The sequence below is a fragment of the Pongo pygmaeus genome, chromosome 11 (assembly GCF_028885625.2).
Source record: "Pongo pygmaeus isolate AG05252 chromosome 11, NHGRI_mPonPyg2-v2.0_pri, whole genome shotgun sequence".
Classification (NCBI taxonomy): domain Eukaryota; kingdom Metazoa; phylum Chordata; class Mammalia; order Primates; family Hominidae; genus Pongo; species Pongo pygmaeus.
In genome coordinates, this window is record NC_072384.2 from 99,665,614 (window position 1) to 99,682,087 (window position 16,474).

Here is a 16,474-nt window from a genome sequence, read left to right on the forward strand (position 1 = left end):
TGATCCTGCAGGAATCTTTCCTTTCAATGGCTTAATGGTTGATTGACACTCAGGATTGGCGTTTTCGTATGCCATCAACTCCACTATGACTTTACGGGCTTCTTCATTGGCAATTGACTTTTGAGCAACATCTTGGAGCCTTGCCACAAAATCAGGGTAGGGCTCTTTCGAACCTTGTCTTACTGTATTAAATGAGGGGCAGGCAGTTCCTGGGTCTTGGATTTTTTCCCAGGCTCTAAGACAGATACCTCTAACTTGCTCAATGGCCTCATTTTGCATTAATGCTTGTTGACTAATAGTGCTCCAATTTTGACCTGTTCCCAATAGTTGATCTGCATCTATGTTAACTGGAGGATTGGCAGCCCTATTTCTTCGGACCTGTTCTTGCGCCCCATCAATCCACCAAGTCTTAAATTGTAAAAATTGAGAGGGTGAGAGAGACGATTTTGCCAGAATCTCCCAATCATAAGGAATGAGTCTATGTCCATGAGCAATGGAATCTAATACTGTCCTCATATAAGGGGAGTTGGGTCCATACTGTTTTACTCCCTCTTTCATATCTTTTAGCATTTTTATTGAAAAAGACTTGTATCTGGCCTCAACTGTGAGAGGCTCTCCCTCTTGGGCTCCTTCTCCAGGTGGCATCAGTTCTAACATTACTGGGAATTGCCATGCCTCAGTATCTCCTTCCTTTCTTGATTTATCAATAATTTCATGTAATTCACTACCCTGTCTACTAGGTGGTGCCGTAGGATTAAGTCTCCTAGTGGGCGGCTGAGGGTAAGGTGCCCTGCCCTGTGGGGGGCATTCCTGGACATCCATACTGACTTTCTGGGGGTGGCCAATACTGAAGTTCAGCCGGCGGCCAGTATTGATAAGCTACTGGCGGTTGGGTCTTATTTTCTCTAACCTGCGTTTGATGTTGTAATGCTACGGGCATCTGACCTATTGGAAGAGGACTTGGCCCTCATGGTTTAGACTCTGATGGCCCCACTGATTCTGGACCTTTTTCTTCTAATTTTAATGTTTCAGGATATATCACCTCCTGTAATTGATTATAGTCAACACTTTGCGTCGACTGAGCCATTACCGGCTCTGCTACATATTCGCAATGTAAACTTTCCGTTTCCTTTTGGGATTTTCTCCCTGTATTTTCTTTACAATCTATTACACAGCTTCCAGGGGCATCAGAAACTGAAACATTATCTTCTTCTGTTTGAAATGGTTCTAAAGCTGCTTTAATAATGGCCCAATCATTCCATACTGTAAGTGGAATTATATTACCCTTCCTACCTGCTTGTTTTAGTTCCTTACCAATTCTTTTCCAATCTTTTAGATCTAAAGTTCCTTGTTCTGGGAACCATGGGCAAAATTGTTCTATTATTTGAAATAGCTTGATTAGATTTTTTGTAGATACTTTAACTCCCCCTCTTTTTAAAAGAATTTTAATAAAGCTGAGATAAGAGGCATATTTACTTTTAGTTTTACTTTTAGTTTGTCCCATTATCACCCTAGCTTTCTTCCGAGTGCGCAAGCTTACCATAAGGCTGACTGTAGACGTACTCAGGATGTCTCGTCGACTTGTCCTCAATGACCACGCTCGAGCGTACCTTCACCCTAGAGAAAAGCCTCCACGTTGGGCACCAGATGAAGGGGTGGGTTGCCCCTCCACACCTGTGGGTGTTTCTCGTTAGGTGGAACGAGAGACTTGGAAAAGAAAAAGACACAGAGACAAAGTATAGAGAAAGAAATAAGGGGACCCAGGGGACCAGCGTTCAGCATATGGAGGATCCCCCTGGCTTCTGAGTTCCCTTAGTATTTATTGATTATTTGTCGGTGTTTCTCAGAGAGGGGGATGTGTCATGGTCAGAAGACAATAGTGGGGAGAGGGTCAGCAGACAAACATGTGAACAAAGGTCTTTGCATCATAGACGAGGTAAAGAATCAAGTGCTGTGCTTTAGATATGCATACACATAAACATCTCAATGCTTTGCTAAGCAGTATTGCTGCCCACATGTCTCACCTCCAGCCCTAAGGCGGTTTTTCCCCATCTCAGTAGATGGAACGTACAATCGGGTTTTATGCCGAGACATTCCATTGCCCAGGGACTGGCAGGAGACAGATGCCTTCCTCTTGTCTCAACTGCAAGAGGCATGCCTTCCTCTTATACTAATCCTCCTCAGCACAGACCCTTTACGGGTGTCGGGCTGGGAGACGGTCAGGTCTTTCCCTTCCCACGAGGCCATATTTCAGACTATCACATGGGGAGAAACCTTGGACAGTACCTGGCTTTCCTAGGCAGAGGTCCCTGCGGCCTTCTGCAGTTTCTGTGTCCCTGGGTACTTGAGATTAGGGAGTGGTGATGACTCTTAAGGAGCATGCTGCCTTCAAGCATTTGTTTAACAAAGCACATCTTGCACAACCCTTAATCCATTTAACCCTGAGTTTGACACAGCACATGTTTCAGAGAGCACGGGGTTGGGGGTAAGGTCACAGATTAACAGCATCTCGAGGCAGAAGAATTTTTCTTAATACAGAACAAAATGGAGTCTCTTATGTCTACTTCTTTCTACACAGACATAGCAACAATCTGATCTCTCTTGTTACTATGTCTGTGTAGAAAGAAGTAGACATAGTAACAATCTGATCTCTCTCGCTTTTCCCTACAAGTCCAGATGCCTTCAGGACCATACTTTCTCCAAAAACACACTAAGTTTATTAGTTTCAGAGCTGTTAATTTGACACTTGCTTTCTTAGAGTTTACTTAAAAATAGAGTGTGGGGGGAGGGGCAGGAAGAGGGGCAGGAAGACAAAACCTAAAACTAAAATGTTAAGGATTTTGACTCGGATGGCAAAAATCATGTCATTTATAACATTTCAGTCAACGGTCTTACTGCATGCCACATCTTCATAGAAATCCTATTATCAAAGCCACCAGACACTATATTTGCTTCCTAATTATAGACCCTGAGCTAACAGTTGCTTTTTCTTCCCTATAATAACAACAACACTTTGTATTTATCTAGCGCCTTTCTTCCAACAAGCTCAAAATGCTTTGCAGACATTAACTCATGAATCCCGGCTTCTGGTGAATGGGATCGGTGGTGCCTCTTAGTCTCTATGTTTTGTAGTTGGAGAAAACAAGCAACTGAGCAAGCAGCCAAAGACATAGAGAGGAACATGTTGAGGAGTTCAGCTCTAGGGCCTTGGAGTTGACAGCAAAATGCTTCCTCTGTGTTTGCTTCTACTTAGCCTCCTCTGGACTTAAACAAAGGAGAATTCTTGGGTCTGATGAAGGTTCCATTTTGGACACTTTTCTCTCTACCTTTGCTTCCTCATCAGGATTTGCAAACATCTTTGCACAGTTGTTTAACTACTAATTCTAATCCTGAGCTTAGCCCTAAGGATTTCAATCACATCCATGATCCTTTCCCCACAAGCACCCACTTGTGGGTGCTTAGGGCGCCAAAACAATGAAACAGAAGACAAGCCTTCACCAAGGAGGTTAGGGGTTGCCTTTTAGACAAATTTAGTTGGTGGCTTGGGATTTCTATACCTTACACTGTTATTGAAAGTTTCCAAATGGATTTTCTCGGTGGTCTCCTTTAAAACTTAACTAAAAATAAAATATAGGACTGTAAAATCTTGGCGTTAGAAAAATCTTGGAGGCTGTCTAGAATTCCTTCTCCGATACTGCTGACATACCATCATTCAGCTGTTGCCTGAACATTTCCAGTTTTCAAGAAATTCAAACAATAGCCCATGTATTTGTTTAATAACTCTCATTAATAGAAATGTCTTCATTATATAAAACTGAAGTCATCTGCCTTTCTAATGCCATTTCATTCATGCTAGTTCTGCCCTCAGAAGAACTCAGCTAATACCAAACACTTCTAGTCACTTTGCAAAAATTTTAGGAAACTAATTTTCCCTTTAAGTTTTCTCTCCTCTAAGGTAAATACTCTCAGTTTTTAATGGTTCTTCACATGAATATTTTCCAGAACCTCCCTCCTCCTACATGCCATTCTCTGATTGAGCTTCAGCTGTCAGTGTCCCTGAAACCTAGTTTTGTTCTGACCAGCACAAATGATTGTGGAACCATATTCTCCATTATCTCGTCCTTTGTTTAGAAATGCAACTTAGGGTTTCATAAAATTTTGCTAGCCAGAACACACTTCTGGCCACTATTCAGTTGTAATACAACTAAACCCCTGGGTATTTTTCATCTTAACTGAGCGTAAGGTAGGTGCTATGGTTTGATTATTTCCAGCCAAAACTCATGTTGAAACTTAATCCCCGATGTGGCAATATTGAGAGGTGGGACCTTTAAGTGATTGGATCATGAGGGCTCTGTGCTCATGAATGGATTAATCCATTCATGGGTTGATGGATTAATGGGTTAATGGATTAATGGTTTATCATGGAAGTAGGATTGCTGGCTTTCTAAGAAAGGAAGAGAGACCTGAGCAAGCATGTTAGCACACTCGGCCCCCTTGCCATGTGATACACCTCAGGACTCTGTACAGAGTCCCCACTAGCAAGAAGGATTTCACCAGATGGGCCCCCTCAACCTTGGATTTCCCAGCCTCCAGAACTGTAAGAAATACATTTTGCTTCTTATAAATTACTCAGTTTCAGCTATTCTGCTACAAGCAATAAAAAAACCAGACTAAGACAGCAGGCCTCCTTCATTTTATTCTTGCATAGTTGAGTTTTGAATCATTGGTCCCCATTAAAATAGTTTCATTAGTTTCAGATACAGCATATTGAAATCTTTCTAAATTTGTATTTTGTATTAATTTTATTTTGCTATGATACCCTCTGCATATTTGAATCCTGAATAATTTGAAAAGCCTTTTTCCATGTTTTCAGTTGTTCACTAATTTACAAAAGATCCACTATGTATCTGCTGTTTTTCTAGGAAAGAGGAATACAAAAATGAAAAAGATCTTTGTCTTCAAAGCATTCACCATCTAGAGAGACACAGAGATGAGGAGCCCAAGGGATGAAACTGGAGAGGTAGGTGGGGTCAGCTAGTTTGATTGCCGTTACTTACCCCATTAAGGAGATTAAACTAGGAGACTTTCAAGCAAGGGGAATAACCTGATCAGCTGTTTATGTTAGCAGAACATCTCCAGCAGCAGCTGGGATGATGAAGCATCTTCTCTTGGCAAAGAAGAACACTAAAATCAGAGAGGCCAGTTAGGAGGCTACTGCAATATTTCAGGTAAGAGTTAATAAGGACTGAAGTACAGCAAGGACAGTAGGAGAGAAGAGGAGACAGAATTCAGAATTTTTCAGAGGTGGAATAATTAAGACTATCTGACCAATTAAATATAAAGAGTGAATAAGTATGAGCTGAGAGGAGTGAAAAAAAACAAACAAAAATTATATAAAGAGTAAGGAAGAGAACAGGGTCAAAAGTACTCTGGGGATTTCATCTTCAATAAATGGTGTTAGTCACAGAGGGTAGAAAACTTGAGAGAAAAGAAATTAAGGAAGGACATCTGGAATTGAAAGCTATTAGTTTGCAATTTTCTCTAATATTTCTAAGTAGACAGAATCATAAGAAAATGGAAGGTTGAATTATTCCAAAGGGGGAATATTTCTAGGTTGAGAGCAACAGAAAAACTAAGGCGTATGCTGGAGTGTGTGTGAATGCCACCCCAGTCACTAGATGCAGCTGAGGAGGCTGGTATATTGTGGGACCAATGAAGGGCTGAAGCATTGGAAATAGGAAAGCAGGTTTGGTGGGAATTCAGGAATGGAAAAGGCCAGAGCATAGGAGATTGTGCTAGCCACCTAGATCAATGAAGAAAATGAAGCTCCCAACAGCACATTCTCAAGAACATCTTTTCCAGGTTAACCTCAATTTATTAATTGACACCAGTTTGGATTACACTTCACAATCATCAAGGTAACATTTCCTCATCTTATCCACAAGATAATCAATCATGTGAGCCTTTATCAAATACCTTACTCATAACTACTCATTATGTCAAGAATATTCTACTCAATAACCTGATTTATTATTTTTTTAATTTTATTTAATCTTATTTTATTTGAAGTTCCAGGGTACATGGGCAGGATGTGCGGGTTTGTTACATAGGTAAACATGTCCCATGGTGGTTTGCTGCACCTATCAACCCATCACCTAGGTATTAAGCCCCACATGGATTAGCTATTTATCCTGACGCTCTCCCTCCCCCCACCCCCACCCCCAGTAACCCAATTTAAAAGTGAAAGGTTCTTTGTGATTCTATGTTAGTACCTAGTAATTACTGCATTTTTTTCTTTTCTTTTCTTTCTTTCTTCTTCTTTTTTGAGACAAAGTCTCACTCTGTTACCCAGGCTGCTGGAGTGCAGTGGTGTGATTTCGGATCACTGCTGCCCCCACCTTTTGGGTTCAAGCAATTCTCCTGCCTCAGCCTCCCAAGCAGCTGGGACTACAGGTACACCACCACGACCAGCTAATTTTTTTTTTGTTTAGTAGAGATTTCACCATGTTGGCCAGGCTTGTCTTGAATTCCTGGCCTCAAGTGATCTGCCTGCCTCGGGCCTCTCAAAGTGCTGGGATTACAGGCATGAGCCATTGTGCCTGGCCTCACTGCACTTTTTTCTAGTATTTGTCTCTTTGATTATCCATTCTTGAAACTAGGAAGCAATTAACAATCAAATTTATCATTCTACATTTTTCCCTTTTCTGAAAATCAGGAAAACATTTTTCCAGCTCCATTATCCAAGCAATTTCCCCATTCTTTATAGTTTCTCAAAAATCTACAAGTGTTTATGAGATCACATCATGAAATGTTACTTAAAGTTCTGGGTTATGACTTGCCTTAGACCAGAGATGTGAATATATTGAAATTAGTACATTCTGCTCTGTCCTCTCTATTTTCTTAACCAAGGTTGCTCTACTCTTTCTTTTTGGAAGAGATTATTTTCCTTGCTAGACTGGATAGAGTCAACACAGGAGTTGAGAAGTGAAGCTTCCTATATGTCACTTTCTATACCATAAAACTTCCTAGCTTTCTGTTGTTTCTTTTCCTTTTGGAAACATAGCTGGAATAATGTTTGTTTGTTTACAAGCTTCACTTCCTTAAGGATTTTAGCTTTTTCTAGATCAATTATTTGAATTCACCCTATTCTATAGTATATATCCTTGGGAAGTGTCTTAGGACAGGTTTCTCAGAATCGAATCCTGAGACAAGGGTGTGTATGCAAGAGATTTATTAAGGAAGTGAACCCAGGAAAATCCAGTAAGGGAATGAAGAAAGTAAGACAGCAAAAAGAAAGAAACGAAGCAAGGATGGGATCCAAGCAAAAGTCAACCTCAGCCCAGCCCTGTAGGAAAACTCTAGAGTTAAATTATGCCTCAAGTTTTTTCCTAGTTGAAGCCAGAAACCTGGGCTTTCATACTCTGCACCAGTGGATCATTGGCTGGGGGAACAGGGCAGGGAAAGGGGGTGGAAGATGTGTCTGTGAGAGCTTAAACTGCCCAGTCCCTCTGGCTCTCGGGGTGTGTGTGGGTGTGTGTATGTGTGTGTGTGCGTGTATGTGCATGTGCGTGAGCAGCTGCAGTAGTCCAACTGCAGTCTTCTGAAGGTTTTTGCAGGTATTGGCTGGTAGAAGCAAAGGCATATACAGAAACTGAAAAAGGAATCTGGGGGATTTGTTTCAATAGTATGTTGAATACTGACAGTGTTCATATACTGTTGATATATGACAATATATCAAATACGGCAAATATTCGATTTTTATCTTTTTAAAATACTTTTATTTTAAATCTGAGCCCATCAAAGACTTACTTGTGCAATCAGGTTGGTTTCCAAAATGCCTCTCTTTTTTTTTTTTTTTTTGAGACGGAGTCTTGCTCTGTCGCCCAGGTGGGAGTGCAGTGGTGCCATCTGGGCTCGCTGCAAGCTCCGCCTCCCGGGTTCACACCATTCTCCTGCCTCAGCCTCTCACGTAGCTGGGACTACAGGTGCCCGCCATCATGCCCGGCTAATTTTTTTTGTATTTTTAATAGAGACGGGGTTTCACGGTGTTAGCCAGGATGGTCTCAATCTCCTGACCTCGTGATCCGCCCACCTCGGCCTCCCAGAGTGCTGGGATTACAGGCGTGAGCCACCCCACCCAGCAAAGCCTCTTTTTTAATGACAAGATCATTTGTGTCTGTATTGTGAGAATTACATTTTTACAACTCACTGTTTCTCCTGAATTGTCTCCTCCTGTTCAGTCTTACCCTCACCCCCACTCCACCCAAGTTATTCTTGAGTCCTCTCCTCTCCATCAGTACCCACCCACCACATGTACACATCCACATTTACTTAAAAAGTCACTCATTTCTGTCCTTTTGACCTCCAAAACATGCCTCAATTCCATGCACTTCTTTCCAGTTTTTACTGCCTAGAGTGAGTCATCATCACCTCTTGCTTCAGAACTCTTCTCCAGACATTCACATTTGTACCCTGTAATCCATTTTCTACACAGTAGCTGGAATAATTTTCTCAAAGCACCAGGCAGGCCATATTATCCATGCTGAAACATTCCATGCCTCTTAGAATGAAATTCCACTCCTTCCCATGGCTTACAAATCTGCTGCCTGCAACTCTGGTCTCATCTTCAGCCCCTTTTACCATTGTTAACTGCACTTCTGCTGCATATTCCTATATTTCTGTTTCTCTTCCTGACCTCAGTGACTTCCTCCATGATGTTTCTTTGTCTGGAATGTTCTCTCTTCCACCCTACTTGGTTACCTCCTATTGATCCTGCAGATCCCAAGGTCTTTCCGTGACCTAGGTAACGGTGGTTGTGATGCCCTGTGCCACCTCAGGACTCTGCAGAGAATCCCCAACAGCAAGAGGGCCCTCACCCCCATCCTGTTATTTCCTCTTATCATATGCCAGTACAATGGAAAGAGAAGCTACAACAAGGCTACTATTTTCCTAGATAGCATTTTTCACAGTTTGTAATTAAATGCTTATTTATGTTGTAATTTCATGTTATCTGTCTCCCCCATTAGACTGTAAGTTTCATAAGGGAAAGAAATAAATATATTTCATTTGTTGGTGTATAGCCAATAATAGTTGTTGAATTATAAGTTTCTTTCTTCCTTTTTTTTAGAGAGAGAATCTTGCTCTGTCATCCAGGCTGGAATGCATTGGTGCACTAATGGCACACTGCAGCCTTGACCTCCCAGGCCAAGTGATCCTCCTACCTCAGCCTTCTCAGTAACTGTGGCCACAGGCGCATGCCACCATGGCCAGCTAATTTTTAAGTGTTTTTCTAGAGATGGGGTCTCACTATGTTGCCAGGCTTGTCTTCAACTCCTGGGCTCAAGTGATTCTCCCATCTCAGCCTCCCAAAGTGTTAGGATTATTGCATGAGCCACCGTGCTCAGCCAAATAATGTTTCTATTTTACAATTTGTCTCAAAATTTGTCCTTCTATGTCTAGGACACAAATCTGAGTTGCAAAGTAGTAGCTTTCATCTATAAAATGTCCATCACAGAGTGAAGACAAGCTATGATAAGGCTGCAGTCAGGCTCTCATAAAGAGCTGGGTCAGGCTTTCTCCTCACTTTGGGAGGTTCCTGTCGCTACAAAGTTCTTCAAACTTAAAAGCCTCCCGAAAGAGCACTTGCACAGAATGAGTTGGCAAACATTTACTATAAAGGCTCAGATGGTAAATATTTTACACTTTGTGGGCCATGTAATCTCTGTCACAACTACTCAATTCTAATGTACTAGCATAAAAACAATTACAGACATAATGGTTGTGACTGTGTTCCAATAAAACTTTATTTATAAAAACATTCAGTGGCCACAATTTGCCAACCCCTGACATGGAGGCATAGTGCCTTAGTCTGTTTTCTTTTGCTACAACTGAGTACCTGAGACTGGGTAATTTATAAAGGAAAGAAATATATTTTTTACAGTTCTGGAGGCTAGGAAGTCCAAAGATGAGGGGCTGCATCTTGTGAGGACCTTCTTGCTGGTGAGGAGTCTATGCAGAGTGCTGTGGTAGTGTGGGGCATCATAAGACAAGGGAGCACACTGAGAGCCAACCTGGCTTTTATAACAGATCCACTCTCATGATCACTAACCCTGTCTTATGATAAACCATTAATCTATTCTTAAGGACAGAGCTCTCATGATCCAATCACCTCCCAAAAGTCCCACCTCTCAACACTGCTGCATTGAGGCCTAAGCTTCCAACACATATGCTTTTAGGGAACACGTTCAAACCATAGAAGTTAGTGAAAACAAGGGACTCACACTCATGGTAAGCAAACTTTGGCTGCCTGTAAAACACTCCTGGCAGTGATCAAGGTAAGGAAGACAACTGCTTTGTTCACAAATGTCAAATTGAAGTAAGCTGTGGAGTACAGCAATTAGAACTCCACCAGCCCAGGGATTTCTGCCTGTTTTTTCCCTTGATATATCTGTTCCAAACACAAGAACAGTGCCTGATCCCTACTAGCCACTTGATAAATATTTGTGGAAGGAGCACTGTTGCTTTAAGATAGAGAAATCTTTATGCTGTCAAGATCATCTCTATCTATCATTCATTCTGCAAGGAAGGGCCTTGTTCCTGGTGGGTGCTTTCTGGTGGATGTTAACATGCTACACAAAAATGTTCATACTTCAAGATCACTCCCAAAACCCACTGTCTGGTTTCTGACTTTCCAATCTTTCTCCTTCCAACACCCTGACCAACCAGCCATTTTCTTCTACTCATAGATCCATATGTATATTGTTTTCATTTCAGGCCACTTCTCTTTCCACGTAAAGTAGATGATTCAGCTGTAAGTATGATCTGCAAGAGAGGCATCATTGTGACATGAACCATGACAAACGGGTCTATACTACCTACTTGTGCCCCAGCCCAGATGTGCCACTTCCATTTTTACAATGGATTGCTGCAGGGCTCACTTAATTAATATGATTTGATGATCCTGAAAGAATCCAGCTCCTTGATAGGTGGTTCTGGCTGCATGCTCACTTATACTGTGGGCAGACTTTTTATGCCTAATATTACACTGGTAGCTGTTTTGTGAAAAGTATATGGTTCTCCACTACAGATAGTGTGGCTCTGGTCAGCTGTTGATGTTGCAATTCCCCTTTTGGAGCCTGTCACAACCTCTACACAATATCTTTTCCCACCACACTTACCTCTAATACCAATGGTCTAGTAGATCATATGTTTCAAGAAGCAGAGCTGCTTGTACTGTCATATGAGCCTTCTGCAAAGCCATTTCTTTTTCATAGCTAAAAGCCTTCCCTATCATTCAGTAAATCAGTTAGAGCAATATTCTCAAGTGCAAAAGATGCTTCCTTCAAAATTCAAAGAACCCTACCAGGCATTATGGTCCTTTTTTAATGATCGGAGATACAAGACAAAATAATTTGTCCTTGCTTTGAATGGGGATGCTGTCAAAAACCCCAGATCATGGGACCCCTAAAAACTTTATGGGCTCCTAAATCTTCGTTGGATTTATCACCCACCCTCTGGAGTGCATGTTACCAACGTCTCCAGCACACTTGCCTCTACTTGCTTATCTGGTTCAATTAATAGGATGTCATCAGTAGTGAACCAAGGTGATGTTCTGTAGAATGTATAGATGTTCCAGTCCTATAGGGTAATGGAGCCTAAGAGATTGAACATAGCTCTGGCACAGGATCATAAATGTATATTGTTGCTTTCTCATGTGAACTCAAATTGTTTCTGGTCTTTCTTTCTGAGAGGAATGGGAAAAATTATCTTCATCAAGGCCGGGCGCAGTGGCTCACACCTGTAATCCCAGCACTTTGGAAAGCCAAGGTGGGTGGATCACCTGAGGTCAGAAGTTCGAGACGACCCTGACCAACATGGAGAAACCCCTGCCTCTACTAAAAATACAAAATTAACTGGACATTGTGGTGCATGCCTGTAATCCCAGCTACTCAGGAGGCTGAGTCAGGAGAATTGCTTGAACCCCGAAGGTGGAGGTTGCGGTGAGCTGAGATTATGACATTGCACTCCAGCGTGGGCAACAAGAGCAAAACTCCATCTCAAAAAAAAAAAAAAGATTACATTCACCAGATCAGTGAATGGATGCTGTGTACTTGAGCACGCACCATGCTAATCTGCTATAGCAAACAAACCATAATTAGTATGATAGTGATAAATAGGGTTACTGTATGGTTCAGTTTGTGCAGTCTACTATCATTCCTTAAAATTGACTTTATTTTTTTGTAGGAGACACATTGGCGAACTAAATAAGGATAAACTAGGAATTAATCGTTACTTCTTCTGAGTCTTTTAACTATAGGGGTAACATTTATTCTCTACCTTTGACCCTTGGATACACTGTTGGTTTTCATCTACCATCTTGGATGAGAAAGGATGGGGACAATTAAGAGCTGTTTCAGAGAATTTCACTTGCCTTATCCACTATGATGGCTCCTATCTTATTGGCCAAGGAATCAACATTGAGTTCTGCCAACTCCCAAGTATGTCCAATCCAAGTATACATTCAGGTATTGGCAGAATGAGCACTGGGAGCATTCATGGACTCAGGGAACACAGCATAGCCAAACTTGAGCCAGGACTTCATTTATTACGTAGCTCCCACTCTTCCTATTCTAAGAGGTCATGATGACAAATATCAACAAATATTAATTTTAATTCAAATTCTGTGTCCAATAGTCCTTGAAATATTGAGGTATTCACTGTCCTCCTGTGATGAGTTACTGGATTAAATGGCCATAGATAGTTTTGACAAAGCACAAGCAAATTATTACCAAATAATCTCACCATGATATCGGAGTCTTCCTGTTTATGGCCCAGGCTCTTCTTCATTCAAAAAGTTCTGGATCTGAAAATTAGCTCAGATACAGAAACTGGGCATCTATTCTGCCCTAAGCCCTAATCAACCCTTAATTGCTGCTGACTATATAAATTGAAGAATACTGTTGACTGTCCAGCTTATTCTAGAGATCCAGGTATCTTTATCGCTGTCTCTGCAGGTCAGGCACAATTCCTCTTGCTGTGCTCTGACCTTGTACTCATTACAGCAATCCCATCAACCTGGATGCTGACGGTTAAGTACCACTACTTGGCCTTCATTATTTTGAGATCCTATCATCTCCACATCTGCTAGGGGACTGAGTTCTATAACAGCATCTCCTACATTTGTCCTGGTCTACAGATGAAAGTTATCACTGAGTCTTTAAGGATGCTGAAGCTCTCTTCAGTATAGTCCTTATTACTTTAGTAAACAGAGTGTTTTTTAGTCCAACTTGTGGAACACAGTTGGCTGGTGCATTTTTGGCTTTATAAAGTATATTTATTCCAGGATATCCTCTTTGAGCTTTTCTTTGAGCCTTTGATTCCATTTTTCACCATTTGCATGGCAGTTCTGCCCTTTCTTTTTCACCTACTATGGACCAACAATATATTAGCACTGCCTCCTGTGTATTTGCCCAAGATCACCCATATGATGGGAAGGTGCTCACATATTGATAAATTATCCTTTAGCCAGCTCTATATTCCATAAGCCTTGATCCAGAGCCATCAAAAAGTCCAATATGCATTATCCTTCCTTCTGTTGGTTCCTGGTTTCCTAGGTCATACAGCTCTTTCGGTACCTAGTCCCTTTCCACCCTTCACAGGCCCAGCATATCCTCCACCAGGTTATGTTATGGTGTGTCCCTAATAACTGGTCAGCAGCCAAGAGTGGAATTGGGAGTAAATTCTAAAGGAGGGGCAAAGGGGAGGGAATGTGTTGTCCTGCAAAGCAGAAGACTTTGTGTTGTCTTCAAACAAGGAGGAGTGCTATCCTTTAATAGGGAAGAGTGGGTTACTTTTGCATATGCCAAGGGTCTAAGAGGACCTAGGATTTCAAGATTCTTTAATGCACTGACCCAGATATCCCCATCCAGGTCATAGAGTCCCACTTCTTCCTAACTAGGACTCTGCTGGGGGGATTGACAATTTAAATTTCTCTCTGGTGCTCAGCTACTCTTATAATTAAGTCCTGGGCCTGATCCTCAACTATTTCTGCTCTGTGGCTGCAGGAGATGATTGTCCTTTCATGTGCTTCTGAGGAGGCTCCTGAATTTCACACTCTACCTTACACTGGTCCTGAATTACCCTCACCTTTTCATTGTCTATTCCCAATGCATTGATCACACTCAACAAGAGCAACCTAATTCCCTTGTCTTTATAATTACTCCTTTCTGAATTTCTCAAACATCTGAGATGTTGCACCTGCCAGTGCTTTCCTTTCCCTTGTACTTCATCCCAGTTCTCTGTCAGATAAAGTTTTAACAATTGCTCTGCTACAAAATGCTAGAGACTGTCCACATTCCATCTATTTACCAAGGATGAGAACCTCATTGCCAGACAGCTAGCAGATGACCTACTTCCAAAAATTAGAGACTTCACTAAGGATACTTGCAGGAACAATATGTATGGGGGAGGGTGTATAAGGAACAAGATTAAGCAGTGGGAAAGGTTGAACTGCAACAGAGCCCTCAGTCTATCCTTTAGGGAATCTCTGGAGCTGGGACAGCCCTTCACAGGTGTTTTGAATTGAGATGAGGGGGCCTCGTCTTTGTCGCCTCCTTCTTGACCAAGACCTCATTGGATATGGGCTGCCCTTGGGGCAGGGACATACACTAGTGTGAGGCAGCACGTTTCAGGCTCAGGGCAATTCCTGGGGAAGAACTCACTGTCAGCCATCAACAGGCAAGAATCCTGGCAGCTGGGAGAATAGGAACCTCAGTCCTGAAGGTGAAGGTGGAGAGAGACATCTGGGGTGTACCTCACCACTGCATTTACAAATGCTGTTCTAAAAATTTAATCAGAACATGAATGTGGAAGGACTTTAGTTTGTTTTCAACACTTTATAAATCCAAGGGTTTTTCTGTTTTGTTTTTTTGAGACAGAGTCTCCCTCTGTTACCCAGGCTGGAGTGCAGTGGCACACTCATGACTCATTGAAGCCTCAACTGCCTGGGCTTAAGTGATCCTCCCACCTCAGCCTCCTGAGTAGCTGGGTCTACAGCTGCGTACTACCATGCCTGGCTAATTTTTGCATTTTTTTGCAAGATATTCTCATTACCTCACAATTTTGACTTGGGTTGGCCCAGGCACAGAATCAGCTGCCATAGTCAGTAAGAGAAGATGTCTTAGTGAGGTCAGACTCTCCCATGTGTTAACTAAGTTACCGACTTTTTAACTGTCCATTATATTCTAAGATTCCAGATTCTGGGTTGGTTTTAGACAATCCCTAATGGAGCATCATTTTGAAAATGAAGGGTCCACAATTGATTTCATTTTTTTGTCCAAGATTTTCATTGGTGAACAGTTTGGAACATCTGAAGGGTTAAATGTAGTATCATTACAAAGTTGAAACAGAACCATAAGTTTAATATTATTTTAAGGCTCGAGTGATTTAACATGACATCAAGCTTGAGTTAACATTCTACATGGTTGTGGAGATATTAGGGTTTAAACAGATGTCAGCAATTTTTTTTATAAAACGGAAATTGAGTTATACAGATGGTGAAGGCTAAGGAGTTCAAAGTGGCTGTACATAGTATAAAAATGTACACTAAAGTAAAAAGTAATCATCTTTATATTTCAAGTTTGAAGATTCTTTTTTTAGTGATGAGGATAATTTTCAAGCCAATCAAACAGAAATCTATTTAACTTTTACTTCCATATTATACATTTTTTCTGCTACATTTTCTAATTATGTAAGGTATTTATGCAGTAATATAGGACTTCACTCTTTCTCAACTCTCACCCTTGTTATACCTACCTTTTCTATTGGCATAATATTGTTCAATCTGCTTCATCATAGTTTCCATAGCAACAGGCCATGATGTCATAAAAATCATCACCTTATAGATTTTTATTATTTTCTATATACAGTTGGGCCTCTTTTAGAAAGTTGTAATTTTTATGCATTTAATAGAAATGCGGCCAGGCATGGTGGCTCATGCCTGTAATCCCAACACTTTGGGAGGCTGAGGTGGGCGGATTGCCTGAGCTTAGGAGTTCGAGACCAGCCTGGGCAACATGGTGAAACCCTGTCTCTACTAAAATACAAAAAATTACCCAGGCATGGTGGCATGCACCTGTAGTCCCAGCCACTCGGGAGGCTGAGGCAGGAGAATTGCTTAAACCCAGGAGGCGGAGGTTGCAGTGAGCCAAGATCATGCCACTGCACCCCAACATGGGTGACAGAGCGAGACTCCAACTCAAAAAAAAAAAATGCTCTTGCCAATTAAGAAAAAGGTTTTAAGGTTGAGAGGAAATAGGTATGTGAGTTTCACTCATCATCACCAGTTCTTTTAGTTATGTCACTTGGGCTCAAAAGTACATTTTCCATAAAAAATGAAACAAAATCCATATTTTTAAATGGAGAAATGTAAAAATATGTGATCTACAAAATTATTACTTCTTGTTTTCTGCCAAAC

The 16,474-nt window shown here is 41.4% G+C and overlaps 1 protein-coding gene and 1 long non-coding RNA gene across 2 annotated transcripts in view; one reads left to right on the forward strand and one right to left on the reverse strand.

Annotated features, from left to right (window-relative positions):
* LOC129031592 (uncharacterized) overlaps positions 1–2,549 on the reverse strand; it is a 59,686-nt gene extending 57,137 nt beyond the window's left edge. Inside the window, exons 1-2 of the mRNA XM_063648224.1 lie at positions 2,287–2,549; positions 1,541–1,707 (exon numbers count right to left, since the gene is read on the reverse strand). Of these exons, the coding sequence (XP_063504294.1) occupies positions 1,541–1,707; positions 2,287–2,414 (295 nt within the window). The 5' untranslated portion in view covers positions 2,415–2,549. The remainder of the gene's footprint in view (positions 1–1,540; positions 1,708–2,286) is intronic.
* A 2,411-nt stretch (positions 2,550–4,960) lies between these two features.
* Positions 4,961–16,474, forward strand: part of LOC129032174 (uncharacterized) — a 52,433-nt gene continuing 40,919 nt past the window's right edge. Inside the window, exon 1 of the long non-coding RNA XR_008501210.1 lies at positions 4,961–5,020. This is a non-coding gene — a long non-coding RNA (uncharacterized LOC129032174). The remainder of the gene's footprint in view (positions 5,021–16,474) is intronic.